Source organism: Buceros rhinoceros, unplaced genomic scaffold, assembly GCF_000710305.1.
Source record: "Buceros rhinoceros silvestris isolate BGI_N320 unplaced genomic scaffold, ASM71030v1 scaffold6495, whole genome shotgun sequence".
Taxonomy (NCBI): Eukaryota; Metazoa; Chordata; class Aves; order Bucerotiformes; family Bucerotidae; genus Buceros; species Buceros rhinoceros.
In genome coordinates, this window is record NW_010413531.1 from 83,185 (window position 1) to 108,793 (window position 25,609).

The 25,609-nt window shown below is 37.3% G+C and overlaps 1 protein-coding gene across 1 annotated transcript in view; it reads right to left on the reverse strand.

Annotated features, from left to right (window-relative positions):
• Positions 1-3,155: 3,155 nt before the first annotated feature.
• The window catches only part of CPNE8 (copine VIII), an 87,987-nt gene continuing 65,533 nt past the window's right edge, over positions 3,156-25,609 (reverse strand). The window contains exons 14-20 of the mRNA XM_010136786.1: positions 23,136-23,182; positions 22,190-22,371; positions 18,808-18,935; positions 15,166-15,268; positions 11,694-11,751; positions 9,962-10,035; positions 3,156-3,344 (exon numbers count right to left, since the gene is read on the reverse strand). Coding sequence (XP_010135088.1) covers positions 3,156-3,344; positions 9,962-10,035; positions 11,694-11,751; positions 15,166-15,268; positions 18,808-18,935; positions 22,190-22,371; positions 23,136-23,182 — 781 coding nt within the window. The remainder of the gene's footprint in view (positions 3,345-9,961; positions 10,036-11,693; positions 11,752-15,165; positions 15,269-18,807; positions 18,936-22,189; positions 22,372-23,135; positions 23,183-25,609) is intronic.

Below are 25,609 nucleotides of genomic sequence, written 5' to 3' on the forward strand. Positions count from 1 at the left end.
TATTAGTTCTTGGAGATGATAATCATTTATCATTCTGATTGTTTCAGCCATTTTATAAAGTATTCTGGAGTGAATTTCATCTGTCCCTACCTGGGTGAGAATTTCCAGCTTTTTAAAAATGTGTCTTCTCAGAGAATACCTGCTCTCCTGAACTCTGTTCCTCTCCTTCAGACACCTCCCTGGGGGACCATGCTTAACAAACCTTCTTGTGCATAGAAGTGAGCTGATAGAGAAGTGAGCCCACATAAATTCTCTTGTAGAGGTTACCATCTTTGCCTAAAATTACAAAATTCTGTTTTGTATCTAAGATTAAACTAGTTTCTTCTTTCAGATTAGAGAACAATTCCTCACTGGTTGGAATCCAACCGTAAACAGTCACTCTCAGATTACATTCTCCATGAGGCAGTGTTCTGTCTCATTTCTAGGAACATTTGTACAGTGTTCACCCTGCCATAGCATTTTCTCCACGTATTAAAAAGAAAACACCTGTTCCCAGTTGGATACCAGAGGTAGAGAGCTTTCATCAAGGCCAACACTTTCTCTCTCAAGGCAACTCACTTGTGGCCTAACATGTCATGTTTTACTTCTCAAACATAAATACTCTCTGTTACTCTTCAGTCTTGGAAAATTATCAGGATTTGGGGGCAGCTAGCCTTTCTTGGGAAGGAATACAGTTTTGCGTTCTATTAAGACTAAAGCCATAAGTAAAAAATGGCTGCATGCGACATTTTTAAGAAATTCAAGTCCTGACCATTAATTCTCATCTGTAATAGTAGAATGACTGTGCAATGATTCTCATACACACTACAGAAGCAAGATGTCAAACATACAGGGAACGTCACAAGTCTGGAAAAAGTCTTCTTTTGCCACTAGAATAGTTAGTCCACTGATCACATCTATTTCTTTCCATTAAATATGTCAGATTTAGACTCCAAAAGCAAACAATTAAAAACAGCAGGGCAGAAGAGAATAGGCTGGTACTTGGGCTGGATAGAAAAAATAATTTTGATTAAGTATTAACTATCTTCAAAGGTTCCTTCACTTGTTAAATGAGTTAAATTAGTTTTGAGACTGATTTTGGGATTAATAAAAGGTGCTGATTAAATGAGAGCTAATAAATCGCTCTAAACCAAATAAAACAAGTTTGTAGTTGTGGCCTTAGAGTGAAAACCTGTTACACACATGGGCCACCAGGAACCAATACAATATTAGCCTAAAGAATTGTCTAACCAAATGAAACAACAAAAATAGAGTATTAATTCAGTTATTTCTAAAGTGCCAGCACTGTAAGTACAAAAAATAAATGCAGAAGATGGAAGAAGAGCACCACCATTCAGTAGATTTAAACTTACTCTTTATGATGCACTTTCATCAAAATTTGTAGTTGCCAGGTATCAAATCTCATTCATGCAACATCAATCCACTAAGAAATACATGTTTTGGTGAGAAAATTAAAGTCCATATTTATGTAAAAACAGCTTTGAAATAAAAATAAAAGAAGATTTTTTTTTACAAAAAAAATTTTTCTTTTTTTTTACTAACAGAATAATTATCTGGAAAAAGCAATTTTCCACATGAGATAGTTAAAGGACATTAAAGATATTTAAAAACGGAAGATTTGGCATTTACATAGTCATATGCCATTGATATTGAAGATACGCTTTCTGGCAAAAAACTTCTCATGCTTAAAAAACGCACCTTGGTTTTATACTGTACATTACAACATACAGTAGTAAGAAACAGAAGTAGTAAACAGGTTATAGGCAAAGAAAAAAGTTACATTACAAGACAGTTACAACTGTGACACAAAAAATTAAAACGTTCAGTTTTAACAGTATTTGAAGGCAATTCACAATCATTTCAGGAGTTTTGTGAAATTTAAGGCCATTAGTTCTAAATAAAATGTACCTGACACGAACTCACAAAACGGTGTATTTCATAAAAACTGTACATGCAAAACCATTTCATAATTATATATGAACAGGCATATAATAAAAATTTTGGATAATTCTGTACACAAAATAGTGCACAAAGCAACATGGTTGTGCAATTTTTAAACCAGTTAATTAACATTATCATTCATGCACCCTGAATGGAAATGTGATTAAATGACAATATTAAACCCAAATATTAAGAGCCAGCATCCCTTTGAATGGGCAATCTAGACAAAAAAAGTTAAAATCGTAAATTAAGGTTAAAATGGTCCATTATAAAACATCTGCTGTAATCACTCCAAAAGACTTTTCTGATGCAAAATTTCCAGTGCCTTAAGGAATGCATGATAAGATTTAATGAGCTCAGTGAGTCAACTATAATACTCTAATAGTTCTGATTTGAGGTAATTTTCTTTAATTACTTATAGCAAGTAATTCTTCTAATTTGCTTCAGTAACTACTTTAAAAAACTGTAAACTTAGGTAAACTTAGAAACTGGAGAATCTCTGAAAAAATACACATACCTCCCCCTCAAAGTTTGGAGTTAGTCGTAAGTCATGTGCAATTATGTTATTCACATTTCAGGAGTTTCTCTTCAAACCGTGAGACCAGATTACTGAGCACTGATTGAAGCGGTTCCGGTACTGGGAAACACAAATATATTTGTCCTTTTCTTAGCTTTCATTGGTATTTGTCTGGACAAACATTCAAAGAGATATTGCTTCTCTTGTTACCTGGTGACAAACTATTGCAAGCTAGAAGACACGTGAGTCAATATTCCAAACTTTTATTCTTAAGAATAGTTATAAAAGTACTGAAATTTAAAAATAGTAACATGTAAACATTGATACAGAGTAATAGCATTCCTATACATTTATATACACACAGTATTCAGAGAGGACAGAATCTTCTGAGTTGAAATCCTGACTTGTGCTTTCCCCTCCAATAAATACATCAAAAAAGTAGGCTTTTTTTTGGTCAAAAAAAAACAAAACCAAAAAACCAACAAAAAACCCCAAACCCAACAAACCACAACCAAAAAGACTCAGAGAGAACATCGACATTTTCCTCTTAGCATTTAAAAGCTTTCCAGTTGCTCATGCAACCATAGGAGAATTTTGGTATGTGAAGAGAATTTTTCTAGGTCCAAAACATTATCAGAAGCTGCTGCTGCATCCAGGGACTCTTGACTTGTGATAAATACTGAGCACCTCAGAGCAGTCATATCTGAGTCTGCAACACGTGAATCGGGGGCGTATAGGGTGGTGGTGCAGGTGATGGCTTTATTCCTCTGACTCTCATGTAGGACAGAAACTGCTCTGGGATCTCAGCTAAAACATCTTTAGCAAGTCTTGCCATGCTTAACACGTGGTTTCCACTTCTGTCAATGTAATCCCGGAATGGCACAAACTGCAAAACACAAGACATTCCCATGGGTCATTATGCGGACACAGAATACATCTTGCAATGTAAAAATAAGAAAGCTTTATCTAGGGAGTTAGAAGACAGGAATATGCTACCTCACACATTTTATAGACAATATTTTGTATTTTGTATTATATATTTTATGTACACACACTGTACCTCAATTTTTAAAAATCCATCTTTTAATAGAAACAGCGTCATGCTTTCACTTGGCTTCCCATAAGCCATGGCCAACTCAGATTGCTAATTACATGTTTCATTGAGATTATTTGGGTTATGTCTCAACCCTTTTTGCACAAGATGATAATTCTGTGTCAGAAAGCTATTCTTAGCTTCTGTTTCCTGCTCATGGGGCTCTCTGACAGACTGCCTCTGCCGTGGCAGCTCGTGAATAGAATTTTTGCCATCTGAAGTGAGCGAAAGACAAAGGATGACTTTATATTCTTGACCGTTTTGCACTATCCCTAGTCAAACCATGAACCACCTGAACACTTTTAATACTAACAAATGCATAATGAATCTAAGCAAAAAGGATCGGATTTAGAAAAGATACCCAGATTTGCAACACTGAAGAATTTAGCTACTCAGCCCTGGCCTGGATTTCATAATGAATGAGATGCTTGTGCTACAGAGAAAAGGAACCACCCATGCTCCATGGCGGGGAGACACAGCAGACAGTACGCAGAGGTGCAGTGGGTTAAGCTAGCCACTACGTTATGCCAAAGGGAAGGCTGACAGGAAGTTCTGCTGCTTGCTCAGATTTTGGAGCCTATCTCAGCGCAACAGCTGGGTGACTTTTCAAAAGCGGGATTTTCCAAAGCTGCTGCTGGTTCTGATACGCCAGGCTATGCTATGCTGGAATTTGAAGCCCAATGGTGCGTTTCCCCTCCTTCAAAAAACAAAAGATTTGACTGTTAACTGTTGTACTCCGGGATAAAACCAGAACTGATTGAGAAGTCAGACCCACAAATTTCTCATCTCCCGGCTCAGCTCTAAAACCTGAACACTCTTTTGCCCATTACATCAACCAGACAAATTTTGCTTTCTTAGATGCACAGTACCCAAGGCTACAGATTAAATTCCTTTTTTTCTAAAAAGTATTGAAGTTTTCAAGGTTTAGGGGAACACTGAATTGCAGTGAGGGTTTAGCTCACAGTGTATTTCTGAGATCCTGAGAGGTTTCCAGAAAAGACAGAAACAAACAAAAGAATCTACTAAATATACTAAATGAATAAAAAAAATGCCCATGGGAAAAAGAAAAAACAACAACCAACCAAAAAACCCAACCAAAACCAAGACATTTCAGCAATAAAGAACTTGAACTTAATTAAATCATTTTTACAACCACTTTGGAAAGCAATTCTCACCCTCGAGTTATGAAACCTATCTAGGCATCAATCTCCTACTAAAAGGTGTTCAGAATTGATGTAAGAGACGACTTTGCATAACTCTCCAGAAGAGGATCTCAGTTTGCCAGAAAAAAAGGCTTCAAGCCTAGGTACTTGCACTATGTTGAACTAAACTGAAGTCTATCACCGAATTAAGCGCAAACTACCACCAATTGGGGCATTTCCCAGGAAGCAATAGATCTGCAGCTTCTTAGAAGATGATGACTTAGTCGCAGAATTGCTGAAGCTAGAAGTTACCTCTGGGGAATCCTTCAGTCCAACCTTGCTGCTCCAGCAGAGCCAGCTAGTGCAGACTGCCACAGTCAACAAGACTATTCAATGAGAGTAGCTGTTATTCCAGATAACAGCATCCTTTACCTCCTCTTTCTGTGGTGTCCGAGAATGTATCAGACAAAAAGGAACCTGATTTTAGGGTATTAAGCCAGGAAGCAAGGTATCTGCAGTTCCATAATTAGCTGTCTTAACTATTTCTGTGTTTAGTAAGTAACTCTTCAATACAAGAGACAGAAACGTACTGTGAGGTTTATTAGTAGTGACTCCTCCATTTCATAAAAAAAAAAATCTCTAGCAGTTTTCAGATGCCAGCCCAGCACTGCCTTGATTCAAGAGGTTGTTCCTCCTTAAAGTCCATCAACTTTTCTTTAAGAATACATCTGACTGTCCCCAGAAGCATGAAGTCAGAACAATAACAAAACAAAACCAAACAAGCATCTCCGCAGCCTGCTGGTTTACACATTCGGCTGGGAAGGGATAAGCTTGACATTCATTTCCCCCTCATGTAGTTATTAATTTTCTAATGCAATGTCAGTCTTACATAAAAAGCACGTGCTGTCTGAGTAAAGAGCAGAATGTGTCCTATCCTGAAAGACCACCTTACCCATGAGTGTGCAGACATGAAAACTCAGCCACTGTTCTGCAGCAATGGGAGGCTATTCCAACAGCGTCATTGTTGAAATGCCGTTACACAATACAGGTGGCCCGAATCAGTTCTCCCTCCCCTCTCCTTATGGTATATAGATGTCAGAGGAGCTGGAGGAACGACGGGCAGACAAGCACACATACAGATGTAGAAAGACAGCTGGCAGTGACAGCAAGGCCTAGAGCCAGGTAGAAGAAGTAGAGGTGGCAGAGGAAAAGAATGAATTAGAATGAAACAAAAGGAAACTGATGGAATTGAAAGTGCTTTTTCTATAGTTTGAGAGTTTAATTTAAAAGGCTAATACAGAACATTTTCAAGAGAAACAATAGATACATTACTGCGAGTATTTTCCTGTAACTTCTTAAATAGAAAAAGGAGCAGAAATGAAATAAACTGAGGAAGAACTGCTACATTTCATTGGTACATGGTAAATGTAACATAGAGTCTCTGCAATACCAGTGTCCCTGTATACCAGTGAGGAGAGAATAACAAAGGTTATGTCTCTACATGGATTGGTGTCAGTCATAAATAAAATAGATATGGAGACTCACTGTTAGCAGGCAAATTTTTCCTTTACTAATTTAATTAAAATATTTCATAATACTGACTCTTAAAGGTTAATTTCACTATAAAATTTTAACTAACCTAATACACAAAAAAGATAAACTATTTCTATTTGAGTAGTTAATTTTATAAAAGCAAATCAGTTTTATCCTGCCAGATATAAAATAAAGGTCATACCAAACCTAAAGGGTTTGACATTATCCGTCTTTATTTATTTAGCCAACCTATAATGTATTTGTTAGTGTTTAGACAGAAAAGGAGCAGAAAATTATACTGCCTTCAAGTAATTCAATATGGTTTGGGGCAAAGTTCTGACTGAAATATGTTAACAGTAAATAAATGTTTTATTAAATTTCTAATATGCAACAAATTCTAAAGAAATACAAAAAGGTATTCAGTGCATATTGGTTTTTATTTCTCAGCAGAAATTAGAATATTCTTGATGCAAAGCATTTTCACAAATCTCATAACATTTGAGGATCTCTATTTACGCTTTTTGAATGTAAAATTATCAGCTACTGTTGTTTAGAGAAATTATGCATAATTACGTTGTGTACATTGAAATGCACATAAACAGAACTGCAATACCTGCCAGAGATAGCTGAACTAGCTCTAAGAAATCTGACATGGCACAGAGCTTTGCAGAAATTCTAGTCTGGGGTCCAGAAACACTTCCAGCTCTGGAGGCAGGTCTCCACAAATAGCTCTGTTGAACAGCACTGACGCACATAGCATTACAGACTAAGACAGCCCCTCTCCAGCCTGGTATGGATGACCAAGGAACATTATAAGGGCTTTGACAAAATGAGAAACATTACTTCTTTCCTCCTGTTCAGCTGTCCAGCTTCTCCTCATCCCTACTTTTATATCTACCTTTCTGTAAATGCTGCTAAAGCAGCCAGCATGTCTTACTCTTCTAATGGTTCTTCTGTGTCACTCTCCCACCAGTTATTTTCTCTTTATGTAGCAGAAATGAAAAAAAGTCTCTTTTTCTACTATTAGAAAAAGTTAGGAATATATGACTTTAATGTACATCCATACGGATTATGTGAGTAATTTAACTGCTGCCATCTCATTCTCATTTCTGATATCCATTTAGGAAAAATATAGAGAGGGAATTCTAATGTAGTATTTATAGAATCATAGAATCATTTAGGTTGGAAAAGTCTTAAGATCATCAAGTCAAACTGTAAACAGAAAAACTTCCAAATCCATCACTAAACCATGTCCCTAAGCACCACATGTACAAGTCTCTTCTATACTTACAGATACAGAGTCTCCACCATTTCCCTGGGCAGCCTGTTCCAAAGCTCCTCAACCCTTTTGGTGAAGAAATTCTTCCTAATGTCCAATCTAACCCTCCCCTTGCTTGAAGCTATTTCCTCTTGCCCTATCACTCATAACTTGGGAGAAGAGACTTGTCCCTCCATCTTGGTACAACCTCCTTTCAGCTAATTGTAGAGAGTGATTAGGTCTCCCCTCAGCTTCTTTTCTCCAGGCTAAACAACCCAGTTCCCTCAGCTGCTCCTCATAAGACTTGCACCCTAGACCCTTCACCAGCTTCATTGCCCTCCTCTGGACACACTCCAGCACCAAAATGTCCTTCTTGTAGTGAGGTCCCCAAAATTGAACACAAGCTTCAAGGTGAGGCCTCACCAGCGCAGAGTACAGGCGACAATCACTGCCCTGCTCCTGCTGGCCACACTGTTGCTGATACAAGCCTGGATGCTCTTGGCCACCTTGGCCACCTGGGCACACTGCTGGCTCATATTCAGCCATTGACCAACACCCCCAGGTCCTTTTCTGCTGGGCAGCTTTCCAGCCACTCCTCCCCAAGCCTGTAACGCTGCAGGGGGTTGTTTATTGCACTAAGAAGCTTTAAGACTGGAAAAAAGATCTGATCATTTTATTTTCCATATATTTATGTAGATTTGTTTATTTTGTATTCTCACATACCACTCTTTTTAACATTAAACATTTTGAAAAGTTTCGGTTCCTAAATTAAAACAAATACACACGTTCGAAGGTTCATCAGGTGTAATCTGACCTTAATCAATATTAAAACATTATCAGCTGCAATATGAGCTACTTATATAGCTCAGTTATGTAAATACATATATAATATACATATATATTTTCTACTAAACAACAATTATATAAAAAAAACAACCTGACTTAGAGAAATAAGTGAAAATAAGCACAAAGAAAAATAAGTGAAGACTATGAATTTTGACAAACAGGAGGAATAAAGGTAGAAGAAGAAACGGCCTATCTAAGGTAAAGTTCGAACCAAGTATGTCAATCAGTGTTTAAGAGGTGTTTGGACAATGCTCTTAATAATGTGCTTTAACTTTTGGTGAGCCCTGAATTGGTCAGGCAGTTGGACTAGATTATCACTGCAGGTCCCTTCCAACTGAAATATTCTAATTCACAAATGTATTCACACACTTCTAGGAAAACAAGCCTTCCATAAATTATTTAGTTTTAGACAGATATCATTCTTTCTACAGTCATCTGGCTGATCTAATTTTTCAGTAGTTTGCTGCTTTTTGAACGTCAGCTTCCTTAATACTTCAGCAAGCAGGGATTAGTGTATCAAGCCATCAAAGGTCTTTCTTTTTGTTTGGTTCCACTTTAATATCCCATGAAAATAAGAAATGCACAGCTAGGTGATTTATTTGACCAAGAAAATAATTATTAAATAAAGTCTGTCCAGGAGGCAGATAATCAGGAGGCAAGATGATGTGGAGGCCTGAAGCATGGATGGAGTATATAGTCTGGACAGCCTCTGAGGTTGCATCTCTGTGTGTCTGCATCTCTGAGGGCAAGGGGGATTATGGTACATGTGTATGTGCATACAACTGCTCTACCATCCTGTCAATGGCTCCACAGGCTTGAAGGAGAACTCCCGGGCTGACTAAAGTGTAGAGAGCAGGAAGAGAACCAGAGGACTTTGGTAGAGAAATAGAGGCGTCCATGGAATGCAGATGAGAGTAGCAGTAGATGAGAGGGCTTGGTTCAGTCATATAAACACAGATCATAGAATGGCTTGGGTTGGAAGGGAACATTAAAGATAACCTAGTCCAACTCCCATCAGCAAGCAGGGACATCTTCAACTGGATTAGGTTGCTCAGAGCCCCGTCCAACCTGCCCTTGAATGTTTCCAAGGATGGAGCATCTACCACCTCTCTGGGCAACTTGTTCAGCTATCATCCGAGGTTCCTTAAAGCCTGAGATATCTGCATGGTCATACGTGGCAGATGCAACATAAGAACTGGAAAACACTCATGGTCATCTGGACTGGGAGTTAGAGTCAAGGAAAGATACCCTAGGCATCTCAAATACTCTTGTTAGAAGTCTAGGTATTGCCGACTTCCACAGAAGTTGCAGTTTTTCTTTATGGAATCACGGTGAGATTGCAGTACAGAGGTAACTAACTCTTCTCCCATGGCTGTAGACCCTAAGATTTTACATCAGTGTGCTGCCAGTTAGCAGACATTTCCTAATGAATGCAGCTCCACCACTATGTGCTATATATGGCTAATAGGTATTACAGAGTTTCTGAGCTTGTTATGAACACACCAAGATAAAGTATGTTGGTAATAAGGTAAAATTAAAGGTAGAAATATAGATAGAAGAATATAGACACAAAAAATAAAAACAATCAGGATCACTAAAATCTAACTATTAGAGTAAATTTTCACTCCTACCTGCACAATATCTCTTTCTGCAAACTTTCCTCTTGAAGAAATCCTCACTACGTCACCATCTAGTTCTTCCATAGCTAAAAAAAAAAAAACAAAACGAAATGAATTAATCGTGAGTTCAGCTACAGAACAAAAACAATCTTATCGAGAAAAATTTTAGTTAATTGACACTTCGGGGCAACAAAACCAACAATAATTATTTAGGTAACTCTTACGATCATTTGCGCCATAAAATACCTCATGGTTCAGAGTTATTTTGTGCTTTTTCATGCTGACAATACATACTTTTTACCTTTATTGTCATCTTTAGAACCAAACACACCATGATAAGGTCCTTAATCCTTCCAGCTGTCAAACCAGCAAGCATACCTCTTTGGTAAGGCTGTGTTTATACTTTCACAGGTGGAGAATAACTCATCTTCAGCAATTATTCTTACAGAATTTGTCATAGGATACAGCAATAATACATTTGTACTAGAACAGTAATGACTGTAGGCCGAGTTCACTGAAACCAGCATTTCAAAACCTAATTAATCCAGTGCAAGAATTAGAAAGCATAAATGATGCAATCAGGAGCCAAGTTCAAGTCAAGAGAAAAGGCAACTGGACAAACAGGGAGAAAGAGAAAAGGCAAATTTAGAAAAAAATTTAGAAAGAGAAAAGTAAGTAACAACTTAAAGTCATTAAATATGACTAAAGTTGGAATTCCCAGGGGTAAAAATGAAGTTTGGAAATTTCCCCCAAATGCATCTATGAAGATAATCTGTCTTTTCTTTTTGTTTGTGGCATACAATCATCTGGAGTGTAAGTGTCCACCTCGACACTTCTCTTCAAGGAGTAAGATACTTAAAATTATCACTAACATACCACTTGCCAAAAACCACACGAAAGTCAACCCCAAATAAATCTTTTTAGGTGTTATTTTTATCTCTTATTTTCAAACTCTTAGAATATTTGTAAAAGAATTAACATTTACAGTCATTAGTGACTATTTACATCTGTGGTAGTACTAAGTATATTTCATGTACAAAAGATAGAATTAAAAAGAAAGGATGTAAGACTTTGAGGAATAGATATACAGGGAATGTCTACACTTCATAGTGCAGTGATATACACCACAGAACTTAACAAATTAGTCCATATAATGGAAGCAGCTTAGTTATTCCATTAGAGGATGGTGTTCAGGAACACCACATGAAAAAATGTGTAAATAATTCCGGTAATTTCTCTCCTGCTGTAATATTCTCTCAATGCTGCTACACTGTACAGCTCACTGCTGTTATCTAGTGAAATCCAGTTTAAGCCAGATCACGTCCTCAAATGTATTTGTTTTTCTCAGAATTTTATTACTGCAGTAAGAACAGATGATCAATATTTCCAGTCAACTTACACTTCACAAGGCAACTAAATATCCACACTGAAGAAACTCAACATTACTTGAGTATACTTACCTTCCTGTGGGGTTTTTTTTTTCCACTCATCTTTTGAAGCTCTGTAAATGCTGAGCCCCCATATGGTTTTGTGACTTGAACAAAGAGCCTGAGGGGGTACACAGCTCCACATGGTAGCTTGTAATCACACTGAGTTATCAATCAATCCAGCTGGAAATGTCAGCAGTACTTACTGCTTGTTCCATATTATGTTCTTTTAAAGAACAATATTTGTTTGAAAAGCTGCATATTACTAAAATGTAAACAAATATAAAGAATTCTACGAAAAACACTAGAATACTTACCATCAAACTCTGCTGGTCCTACCCCCACTATAATTATTGACATTGGAAGCTTTGAAGCCTTCAAAAGAAGAAGAAAAAGAGGTTTAATGCATTACATAACCTCTGCCTATAATATGTGAGATCTGAGGAGAAGCTAAATAAAAAACAGGCAGAAGTTATGTTTTAAAAAGGAGGGTTTTTACACCTAAAAAAGTTGAGAAGTGCAAATAAAAAAACCATCTTGGATGAAAACAGAAAGGCAGATGATTATTTTAATTTTTTTTCCTTATAAAGTCTTTGAATCATATAGGATTGTAATTAAACACAGCAAACTATGTTAGAATTTAATACTAATACTACAACTAAGATGTCAAATTTATCTCAGAAACTTTTGTAAACTGACAATAATCACAAATATCTACCTAATGACAGTTTGACATTTACTTAAATGTACTTTCTTGTTTCTTCATATTACAGAGCTGCTTTGAACTATGTGACACTATTCTTTACATAGATCTTATGCCAATTTTTCTTTGTAGAGACTGTATCACCTATTTGAGCAACACCTATCTTGTATTTCTTCCATGAATGAAATTTTATTCCAATCAGTCACCCATGCCACAAAATAAACAAGATATTCAATTAGCTTATGAAAAGATTTTTAATTCATCTTTTTCATTCAATGAAACAGGGCAAAGATTATATCTGGCTTTACCTGAATAAACTCTCTGTAAAACCTTTAATATTAGGAAGACAGTATCATAAAACTGGGTTCTCCTGCCCTGATAGTAGCACCAGGTATCAGCTAGTTTACAGAAAAAAAACCTGAAACTGCCTCTATTGAGGAGGAGAACAACTAAAAAAAACCATCTAACAAATGTCAAGGTTGACAACTGTTCCTCATTGAGATATTCTGATGAACTGTGAAACGTCTACAGTAATTTTGAACAGGAGTATACGTTGGGCAGAAAACACAGATGTACACTTTCTGCTAAATTAAACTCTGCTTCACTAAAGTCTGAAGTCAAGTGGGTTTAGGACATACTGTTATGTTTTTCTTTTGGAATATAAAAAGTGCTTTTCTCCATCATTTAAAAGATGTGCTCATTTTGGATACATCAACCATTTTCCATCCTTCATCTGTCATAATACTACACATAAACCTATCTTTCTTTAAAGCAGAAGATTTACAGTTAATTATTGTAAACATGCTTTTAAAGGATGAAAACACCCTGTTCTATAAACCACTATTTAATGTTCTACAACATGATAAACGTGATACATTATACACTATATACTGTTCATTGACTGCAAATTCATCACAAAGTGTTACCACATAGTCAATATTCCAGCTAAAATTTTGTAGTAGAGTAAAAAAAAAAAAAAATCTTTGCTAGTTAAATCCTAATATGCTACCGAAAATAACAGTAAAAGCCGTCTGGTCCTGGTCAAACAGCTCTAGGTGGCCCTGCTTGAGCAGGGGGCTGGACAAGAGGATGTCCAGAGGTCTCTTCCAGCATCAACTAGTCTGTGATTAAGGGCCATAAATACAGTGTAACTGAATTACAAGGCACTGCATAAGTCACTACTAGAGAGTATTGAATATATTTGAGACATGAAGGCATTCTTTGAACATTTTCAGTTTTTCAGGTGTTTTCTAGAATCTTAATGCCTGACAGTAAAGAAAACGTGCTTTAATGAGATTTCTACTCACACAGAGTATTAGGTGATACAATGCACATGAAACAGCAAGTGGCAAGGAGAAGTCGAAGTCGAAGAGTTAAACTTTTGCATATAAGCTTAAGTGTTGGCATTTCCTGAATGACAGCATAACCTTTAAACAGTTCGGTAAAACAGAGTGCGTCTGACATATATGCTGTAATGAGAAAGATGCCTAAAAGCACGATTAGTGTTAAAAATGAAATATACTCTTCCTGAGTTTTATACATATCAAGTTGCATTGAACATCACTGCCCTTTTTATTATTTTGGATATTATTAAGACTGAAAAACTGCTACTCAACAGCGTTTAGTTAGTTGTGTCATGGTATATTGTGCTCACATTTCAAGAAATATTCAGAGGAATGTATGCATCTTCAGAAATAGAAAAGAGCAAATATTCCCCATTCTCCACTCATTCCAAGCTAACAACATCTGCTGTATTTCCAGACAGTTGCAGACTAACAGCTATTGTTCCCGGAAATGAACTATTACTGGAAACAAGGTTTTTCTGCGTGTCTTTGTGGCAAATTACTTGACCTTATATCAGCCGACTGGACTTGCTGGTCCCTTACTTACAGACTTCGAATTGAGGGCTGAGTTAAACCATGAGCTGCTCTTTTTTCTCCATGGAGCGTTTTTGTCACCTAAAAGAAGCTCATCTAAAAGAAGCTGTGTTCCAAACTCCTAGGCTAGACTAGAGGATGGACTTCCAAGCTAAAAGCCCGTTTATCTCCTTTAAAAGCGAGAGTCAGTTTATCCTATTTTAATATTGGAAGCTGGAAAAGGAGAGGACATAAGCTGGTACCTTCAAGCACAGTTACTGATTTGGGTGTAAAAAATTACCAGGTGGGCTGTCAGAATCCTTAGTAACACAAAAGACTCTGTCTCCATGCTGCTGGTTAGAATTTGAGGGCATCTGGCTCTCCAGTGAAAAACTAAATATTTCAGTAATATTTTCATGTGCATCCTACAAACTGGAACAGTACTGAATCTTTGCAGGAGGCAGTGAAAGAGGGCCTTCAAAAATATGCCATATAATTCTCCACTTCTCATTTTGACATGATGCTTAATTATTTTTATGTAGGCTTTTCACCCACCACTTCACTATTAACCAGATCCACTGAGGTATGTTCAGAACTCTTGGTATAGATCTTCACAAACTCTGTCTGGAAGCTGTTTTTGTGTGTACTTTCATCTGACATTTCCCAGGGGCAAAAGCAAAATGGAACCTGTTCATAATACAGATTATTACTTATATGCACTGCAGTGGTGAAGAGAAAAATATTGAAAATAATGCAGAAACGGAGAAAAAAATAAAGAATTTTCAAAATTCTAGGGGACTATTTCCTTCTAAGGAAATTATATGACTGGTATGCTTGCCATTTGGGATTGGAAAGTTTGGGGCAGTTTTTAAAAAGTGAGGGATCAAAGCTGCCTGTCACTACTAGAAAGATAAAGAAGTAGTTTTTCATAGCAAACTCATGGTAGGATGTGCGTAAGGAAGGAGGAGACAAGAAGCAGATGAGGAAAATCATATGAACAGACAGTGTTAGAAAGAAGAGTATCGTTTCCCACAGAACACTAATTAAGCTGAAATTCAACATTTGCTTTCTTTTTGTCTTTATGCATAATAAACTTCTGGTTTTTTGGAAGAATGGTTAATTTAAGGAACTAGTTAATATTTCAGGCACTAAATTTATGTAGTTTATTGCCTAAAATACTAATCCCTAGAAATAATTCTTTCAAATGTCAACATTTTTGGCAAAACTTACATTCACTATGGATTCTTTTGTCTGAGCCATATCAGAAATAACTCCATCTGTAATAATGAGAAGAACGAAATACTGGGAGCCATCTTTTACTGAAGCAGCATATCTAAGGGAAGAAAAAACAACATTATGATAGTAAAAAACCCTTTCATACAAAGGAACTAATATGAAAAGAACCTGCATTTTAAAAAAATTAACTACTGAGGACTAATAAAGAAACATGATGCAGTGGATTTCAAAGGTAAAGACATTCATAATTAAGATGGACATTCTACTTTTAAATGACAATATTAGAAAAACATAACTAATGCAATATTGATATTGATAATCTGCATATGATGAATCAGTGAAAAATGAGAACTGCATCACTACTGAGAGCAGCATGGGCAGAATGTCCCTTACAGAATCACGAGTTGTTGGAAAGTCTAACTTATTTCATCGTTACTACCTCTGGGGAACATAATTTGGTATGAAGGGCACGCATTAATATTGAATGGTTGGTTTTACAGCACAACTGAAATTTATCAGAAATCAGCACATGGCATAAATATTTCATTAATTTCCTTTCTGTCTTACAAAACCAGGTTACTTAACACTGTCCATGCTTGCAGATTTAGAGTTCACATTTACGTGCATATTTGTAAAATGGCTGAACATGCAGCCTGAGATATTGGCTTAGATATTCATCTCTTGGCACCACCCACAGATATCCTTTCAAGACTCAAGCTTCCCTCTGTTCTGTACACAAATACAAGACAAAACACATCCAGCACCATTCCAGTCCCGCAGCAGCCAAAGGGCCCAAGAAACCACTGCTGTTTGAAAAGGAGCAGCTTTTGAAGATTTGGAAAGTCCTGAAAGATAGTGAGTCTGTAGCAGCCCCACTGAACTCTATGGCCTTCATACCAGAAACCAAGACTTCAGTTCATTTATCGTCAGCTCCCAAGGGTCGAAGTGTTCTATATAGTCAGCAAAGAACTTCTGTGTGTGAAGCAGGCTGCTCCACTTGCTGCTTCACTTGACAGCAGCCAGTAGAGTTCCTGCATTCATGAAGGCTCTTGGTGCTGTGAAGGAGCCAAACGGCAAAAGAAAAAAAAAGTCTCCATATGAATACTGTGGAAGATATGCCCAAGTACAGAACACGACTGTCAAGGAATGCACTATCTTACTGGTCACTGAACGTGGAAGGCCTGGGTCACTGAACAGGGTATGTTCTAATGATGCTCCTGATGACTGCATGTGCTTAGAAAATTCTAACTCTGATATTACACAGTGCATTTGCAAGTGAGTACTGCCAATAAATAAGATTCTGCAACCACAACATTTACAAGAGTTTGGAGGAATGTGTGCAGAATGGAATCTACAATTCACAGAAAACCCTCACATTCCTCCCTCTCCCTCTCCAGATACAGATGGGTAGAAAAGCTACACAGACAATGACCCTGTTGAACATCATGTATTTGCATGCTGGCTGGAAGGACTGAAAATTAAATACCTAGATTAGCAAAACCTACTGTGGAATACATTTTGTGGAGTATGCTACCATGCAGACACTTCTTTTATTCATTTTTCCACAATGCTGATAATCTTTTCAATGATGACTGCAGTGACAAGGGATCATGAGAGAGTAAAATAAAAATTCATTATCCTTTCTGAGCACTTAATATTGTCTACATACTACACTGCAGTAATGGAAAAGAAATCTGGTTATTTCAAATTTTCCACATAATAAAACATTCTGAAGTCTTTTTCAAGAAAGATCTTATATGATGAGGGAAGATGACAGAAGACACTAGGTTGAATCTGGTGGCGTAGTTTAGATAATTCCCTAGCTGGAGGAAGGATAATAAACTTATTATCTGCTTAAAGAGCTTCTGAAGAGTTCTGAAACCACAATGGGACAGTAATATCTGACATTATTTCCAGAGATTTCATCAGAAGCGTATTTTTAAGTAGGAGGGATATGAGAAGAAGAAATTTCTTTGGGGCTGAAGGTAGGTTCAAAGAGTAACTGCAAACTAGACCATAATTTCTAGTATCATGTCTATGAGGGTCTTCAGAACAAATGAGAAATTGAACCTTGAAGGGAAAAGATGTTACTGAGAACTGGACTGGTACATTGTACTAAGGATGATAATGCAGTAGAAACCCTCATGAAGATTCTTGGCTTTTCCACTACAACATAGTGTGATTTGCTACAGAAGGAGTTCCCAAAATATGCAATGGCTTGATATTTAGACAAAAAGTTCAGGGGAAAAAAAACTATAAATGCCACTGACAGGCTTCTCTAATTATGCAAAAGGTGACAAATACTCCTGAGCAACTGGTGAGAAAAGGAACTCAATTTACGCCAATTCTTTGATGGTACTAGATCAAGAATTTCAATTTTTGCAATGAACAGGGGGCTTGAGTTAACTGTCAAATTTTGAACTGCCTAGCTCAGCTGATATGACCAGTTCCAAAGTGGAAGGAAGAGCCAGAAAAGTCAATACATTAGATTTCCAGTTAACGTGGCTAATGCAGACACTGAATGCCACATATGTTGAATTCAAGTGTCGTAAGAACTGGCACATTTCCTCACAGTCTGAAAACAGATATTGGAGAGATCCTGTCAAAGGAAAGATTAAAAGAAGACAGCTAGTTGCTAAAGTCAAGCAATAGAATATACAGGTACATAATCTGAATGGTATGATTTGACGATAGAACAACTAATCCTAAAGAGCTGAAATTGTCTATCTAGCCATGCTGAGGTGCTCAGAAAATTATTTTCACCATTAGATTTGTAAATTATTTTTCATTGGGCTGTAGAACTAACACCAGCAATTAACTATTTTTCAAACTCATAAATAAAACATCCACAGTACACATTTGCATATCTCTACTGCTTTATTTTAGAAACATTTTTTCTTTCCCTTTAAATAAAACAAAATGCATTCAGGTAGTTACTTGACTAAATTTTCTGAGCCATATCACTTTTCTTACACCAACGCATGGCGATATACTGCAAGTCAAGATATTGTCACCCAAACTAAGGCAACATTTTTCTTCTTAGAAAACTTCTACAAACACAAGAAGGGTTTTACTTTGAGAAGTTAGATGAGGTGTTGCATAACACAGCACCGCGGCTCCACAGCAGTGACTGCTGTACTATTGCCATAACAGTACCACTACGAGACGGGAACTGTCGTCACAGAGAGCCCTGGAAAATTTTGTGGATATTTTGGACATTTTGAGATTAGAGGACCTACACATGCCTAAAAAATACTGCATTTTATACATTTTTTCATAGATTCATGTGTTTTTTGTGAAACAAAAATTCTGTTCGCCAAAGGACAAAAACCAAACATGGCAGAGTGATCTCACAAAATTTTTCTGTCATTATAATGACTCCTGAGATTTTAATACAGGGTAGATCAACTGGATCACTTGTATCTATTTTCAATCAGCAATGAAATTCTGCATAATACTAGCATGTGGTCTTCAAACCTACTCAAAGGTACAGGTTAATCATGTTAGACTGAATAAACAAAACAGAGGTAAAGACCTTTCAAGTGTTTAGCATAATGTAACTGTTAGCCTTTTATATGTGATAGCTGTAGTGGAAATAAGATGTTTCTGCAAAGTACCTGTTGTGATGTATCTTACCTGGCTACATGATTAATCACAGGAGCAAAGTTTGTTGGTCCATAAAGCTGTACTGACTTAAGACTCGTGTAATACGCCTCCATTACACCATCAATTCCATGGCAGTATGGGTTTTGCGGGTTTCCATTCTAATGAAGATAAGAGAGGATTAATCACTAAAAATAATTTTTAAACAAAAATTATGTAGGTTAGTGAACACTACCCAGTGTACATTTTTAAATTACAAAGACCTAAGTGTTCTAGGATCTATTCAGAGTTTACTACAAAAGTGCAATTTAAGTGTCATGGCTGATTGTGAGCATTAACTGCATAGGGAAGGAGGTTCTAGCAGCCTCATGTTCTATGCAGTCTGAATCACTGGAACTGGTTCCTAGACATAAATACCATCTTCAGTGGAATTAAACACATTAAAAGGCGGTCTTTTTTATGTGCAACAGCAACAGGCATTTCCCTGTATGGATTTAAGGTATGAATTACAGGGCAGATGTAAAACCTGGAGGGTGTTTAGGAGCACAGCTGTGGTTCAATGATTTTCTTATTTTGAAAATGTGAAAAAAGAAATGGTAGCCAAATCCTGATGTTCATATGCTATGTGAGTATGAGTATAACGTTAACTGTAAACTCTTCATTGTTTTGGTACAATGTTTCTGCATTGGAAAACTGATTTTTGACCTGGTATAAACAGATGAAGAAAGGAACTTATTCTTTGGGAACTCACTGAAATAGCTGGGAGTGTAAATTCTTTGGGTGGGCATATAACTACCTATCTCCCTAATCACTCTCTTACTAGGATATATATTTATAGCTGACAATACAAACATATAAGCTAAATCCCAGATGAATGACCCATGCTGGCTCAGACAAATGATCCATACAAGGCTTCAAAACCTCCCAAATCACCTTATTCTCCTTCATGTGCCAACACCTTATGCGCTTAATGTGCTGGTATCTTATTCTGAAGTAGAGTATACCACCCTTAGAATCTAGAAAAGCAAAGTGGATTTTCCATGGAATTGATATAGAATGTCGAAAGAGAGTGCTGAAAACACTGCTCAGCATTATAGGGAGACACCTATATATGTTTATATACGGAGGAAGCAAAAAAGACAGTTTTTTTCTCTGTAAAAGCACTACAGTGTCTCATGAAATAACTGAATCAACTTTAGAAACAACTTTTAAACCTGAAAGTAACCAGGAATAAATCTGCTGGTTTCATCACGGCTTAGCTTCGTGAACGAAGATTTGGGAAGGGTTTTTCCTACACATATTGCAAGCGCGCTGATGGATGAAAAGGCCAATGCGCTACAGGGCTTTGCAAATGTGAGCATACCCTTCAAGCCTGTGTGGTGGATTTTTTAGGTGAGGCGCAGCGTGCGCAGAACTGGCTCCACCCTTTACACCTGAGGTTCATCTGCCAGGGCCTAGTGAGCTTGGACGGTGACAGTGAAGTCCTCAGGTCGTAGGTTTGGTTAGAGCGTCTTTCTCTTAGATGGAGCCTTACAAGGCTAAACGAGCTCCATCTTCCTGGGTTTGGGGTTAGAGTTGTCCTTCTCCTAGGATGGCTGCCCGAAGGCTAGTGAACCCATCCTGCCCGTGGACACACTTTGTCTGACCCTTCAGTTGAGACCTGTCTGGCTTGGGAGACCCCACCGGAGGCACATGCCACCACCAGCACAGCTCTCAACCTCACAAGGGCACGCAAGCTCCTTCCCCATGGCAAGGGGGTGCCCGTGAAAGCGGCTGGTTTAATAGCCTTAGGATTATATGTATCAATCTATCTGAACTTGCTTCACGAATGTCCAGAGAAAGTCTGTGATTCAAAGGCGTATCTGCAATTTCACCTGTTTTAAATTACTATCCATGTGGAAAACCTTCCCTTGAGATAATATATGTGGCACTGTTTTCTAGCACAGGCTGACAGAGGAAATATGCATCTACAATCACCAGTCTTCTGCCATGCCTGTCCTGCTATCTAAATAAAACTTACCTGATATACCTACACTTGCTGTTATTTTGGCAACGTTATCCTACACAGAGAAGAACAAAAACCTCAAAATAAGCGAGCAGATAAACATCCACACTAATCACAAGCATCAGTTATAACATGTCAACACTTCTGGCCAATCCTGTTAGATTTTAGTTTTGCAATTAAAATGGCACATGGACCAGTCTCAGATTTGTTCCTGTCACCGCAGCTTATAGTCCACCTAGTTATCTGCCTCTAAACTAGCAGCTTGTAAAAGATAAAGAGATGCCAGAAAATGAGAACGGTAACAACAATAATGAAAGATTATCTTAGATCATGATTCATTTGCTTCTTAAGATAGATTAGGTTCAATCTGAAGTCTTTCAAGCATCTGTTTCTCATGCTGCTACAGCTGTGGTTAAAGATGATTACTTCTCTTTATGACTATTTTTGGCCTACAGGGACCTCTTGACTCTGGATTTTTCTCAGTAACTTCACTAAGATGAAAAATCTTGAAACAGTCTTTTAGACCGAAGGATTCGCACATCTTTTGTTGTCCTGGTTTGAGCTAGAACAGAACTAATTCTGTTCAGCGATTTCACTTCTCAGCTCAGTCTCTCCTCAGTGACGGCACTTTCTGAAGTTAATGGCCTGTCTGTGCAGACAGTGTCTGCTTCTAGCCGTGATAACGCTTGATGTTTACAGTCACTACCAGGGACTGGTCTGCAGAAAGGCTCTTGCTCAGACTTGCTCCTGCGCAGACCAAGGTCACTGCTCAATCCTGTGTCCCACGGTGGGGTGCAGTGAGTTAGAGGCTGCACCTGTGGGGAGGAGCAGCCAGGACAGGTGACCCTGAACTGACCAGCAAGGTTTTCCATCACATGTACGTTGTATTCGGTATAAAGCGGAGGGATCACAAGGGTCAGTCTCTCTCTTCTTCAATGGCCGGTGTCTGAGGAGGGTTCTGTTCGTTCTGCCTTCAATCCCAATGCGTGCATTCCTGAATCCAGTTCTGGAATCCAGCTCCTGAATCTGGTTCCCATCTGCCACTGCGTTCAGTCTGGGACTTCCCCCGCATCAGCCCACAGCATCAGTGGTCATGGTGATGCGTTTGCCATCAGGGGGGTTTGGTTCAGTATTGGTTTTGTATGTATTTGTATATATTTCATTTTATTGTTATTATTTTCATTAAAACAGTTTTAATTTTCCAATCCATAGGGCTCTCTCCCTTTTTTCTTTCTCTTCCCCTTTGGAGAGGGGTTAATGGAGAGCATCTGTCATTTGCCTCGTGGCCAGTCCAGCCCTAACCCATGACATCCGATCTTCACTTGTGTAGTAATCGCTTAAGAGTGTAACCTTAACTCCAAAATTTTGTTGTAGTAAAGAAATTCAAACAATACGTATTTATTTACTTACCAGTGCAAATTCATGTGATACCCTTCCATCTGGAGGCAGTCTAGCTCCAAAACCTAAAGCTGGGAACATTTTATCACTATCGTAGTCCTGAATTATTTCACCTACTGCTTTCAGTGCCATGCCATAAGCATTCAGCTGGTAGGGATTCATGTAGTGCAGTGAAGTAGGCTGTGAAGGGTTACCTGTCGAAGCAAGGATCAGATTTTCCTTAAAACTGAGTCACTTCAAACTTTGCTCTCTTAAAAATAATAGAAACCTAAGAAAGCAGAAATTGAAAAGATCATGAAAAGAAAACAAACTTATTTCCTAAACACCTAACTGTGGTTGTATCAGGTAAAAATGCAATGTTCTGAATACATTTTTAACAGGTTAACAGAGGTAGCTGTAAACTTTTCAGTATTAAAAGGGCAGCAAGAAACTGTGATTAGACTGGCAAATTTGTGCAATTTTATAATATGATAAGCAGTTTTAAGATGAAATTTACAAAATTTTCTGCAAGCATTTTTGGAGGAGGAACAAAACTTATGTCTGCTTCACTCCAGCCTCGCTCCACCTGAATCTCCGTTTTTTGCCTCTTTCAGTGGGGTCTTCTAAGTTAGTCAGCTTTCTCCCAGAAATAATAAAACCAAAACAAAATAAACAAAACAAAACAAAAATCAGAAAGTACACAAATATTTGCAAACTGCTCCTACCTATTCAATTTTATATGTAGCTTTTTCAATTTTTATCTGTTCTGTTTACCCTGCATTTCTGGACAGGAACTGGCCTCTAGTCCAGAGCTCAGCAAAATGGAATCCTGATTCCAGGCGGTGCCAAGCATACAGATAATCAACAATACAATGAAATTAAGCAGAATACTGATACTGATACATACACACACACGCGTATGTACATTTAAAACCAAACACAGCATATACACACCCAAGATGTTTAGTTTTCTTCTTACCATTTGAGGCTGTGAAATCAATCGCTACCGTGAAATTGATTTGGGTTCTGTAGAAAAAGCAAATACAAACCTTATTAAATAGTTTTACTGTTATGTGAAAAACTAAACAAGAGATGACAATGTTATTTGTGGCCAAAGTGTAGGACACTGACTTTCTAATACAGGAAATAAACACTGAAAATACTCTTTATAAGGTTCCAGCCAACAGCTACATAAGACTATTTTATTAACACACTGAAAACAGTTACTTTACTCCATACTTCCTTTTTAAAATATTTATGGAAAATGCTAAATAATTAATATGGTCATTAACATCCATAAATATTATTAATTCATTTTCAACTGTAATACTGATTTTTCCTTGGACATATTTTAGTTCTAGTCATGGAGGACTTTGACAAGGAATATAGGCTTTTATTAACCTGCTCCTTTTCTTAACACTAAAACTGTGTCTTTAATCAGAAAGTGTTTGAAATCATGCTATGCATAAAATCTTTGGACCATAGTTTTTGGCAGTGGATTTCTTTCATGTGAACACAGTCAATACTTTGAGCATATCAAGGTAATTCTTGGAAGACAAAAGTGAAATCTGGAGGCAGGAATATAAAGATCTGTATTTGGAGCAGTAGCTAAATTAATCATTAATAGATTTTTACACAGTGACAATCCAATTAAACACTGTTCTGTTCTGCAGCTTCCTTTAGGACAAAATACCGTGGTTCTGCACAGTCTCCTAGTTAGTAAGACTATCTGGAAAAAGAGTTTGTATGAATTTGAAAGTTTACTTTTTACTCATATTGAGTCTTTTACACCTTCTTTCAGATTTCTGACTCATGCAACTAGAAACTTAATGACCAAATTAGCAATGATTAAAGCTCTTGGAAAGTTACTCAGTGTATTTAACTCATGCACATTTAGAGTAAACATCAACAGTCTGACACCTGGCCTTGCAGTAGTGGTTTTACTGCTCAAATAACCTGACGTGCCCAGAAAAAATACTATTTATTTTATGAAAAGCTGAGTATGAAAAAAAATCCACATGGAATCATTAAACCAAACTGATCAAGGCTACTACAAACTATACTAGGTTACTGGTGGACTGTCTCCACAAAGCAGTGAAAGCCTACCAATGCCCACAGTACCAAGGAGAGTCCGTGGAACATGGTCAGCATGGAATACGTCTGAAACCACTGTGGCTTCAATATGGGCTTCAACAACAACAAAAAACAGTGAAAGCTGCTGCAGTCTCTGAAAAGTGCAGACACTTAAGCTTTATGAGAGTAGTTCTCTAAATTCTACTTAATTTCTCAATTCTAATTCTGCTTTTCATAAAGCAGAATTCTGTATTCTGCTTTATGCGGTTTCACCAAAAAATTTTCAATGGCATGACAAGTCAGACTGTGTTTGGTCTGTATCCAAAATTCAGGTCCTGTGGTTTCTTAATCACAACATCCTTCCACACTGTCAGTTAGCTGTAAGAACAAAGATCCTAAGAAGTGCATGCCAACTAGTTTTCTACCACCACCACTACAGCGTGCAGGAAAGTTGTCTTCCTCAGGTAAGTTAGAAAAAACAAGAACAAAAAAGTCTAATACAATACCATTTCTAGACTTATGCTTAGAGTCCTTACTGGCACTGATAAGCAGTTGGGCTTTTGGGCTATAATCATCCTGTACTTAAATTTTACAGGGTTTGATGCAATGTTTGAAGAGTAAAACAAGACTCCTCCGAGTGTTGCATGTCAGATACATCAAGTACTGAAACCCTTCAGTGCGCTGAAGAATGTGTCACTGGGAAAAAAAAAAATTCAAACAGCTTTTCCTCTGCATAAGAATAGCAAAACTTATTTGTAAACTCATTTCCTGGACCAGTTCTTCTGATCCAAATGTTAAGAAGAATTTCATGGATTCTGAATTACAGGCAGAAACAAGAGAAAGCACAGTAAAAGAAGATTAAAAAGGAGAATGGCCAACAAAATAAAAGAAAAATATAAAAACCACATCTAATGGCAAAAGAAACAAAGTAAATTTTCATGTGACTACAGATAATGACTGACAGCATCAGTTTCTGAAGTATTCCTCAAAGTGCCGTATCTGTATTAAATGTATACTGCTCCAGATAACAGAAACCCATCTGATACACTAGAAAAACTCCCTCCCTCATTTGAACTGTAATCTGGACTATGATTTTTGTCCAAGTGGAATATTACACGAGAGGATCTGCCAATTTGACAGCCATAAAAATCATGATATAAAATAAGATCAAAACAGATGTCTACTCTCTAGAATTTGTTTCAATGGTATCTATTTCATTTCAATGATACTACTATAGAAAAACACGCAAGAACTTAAACCAATTCCTTGATTTCAACAGTTTATAGATGACTATACATACATTAGATGCCAGTTTCCTAAATATAGGTTCTTAACGTTATTTTAGAGACCCCGAGGTACTTACTACCATCAAAATTTTTG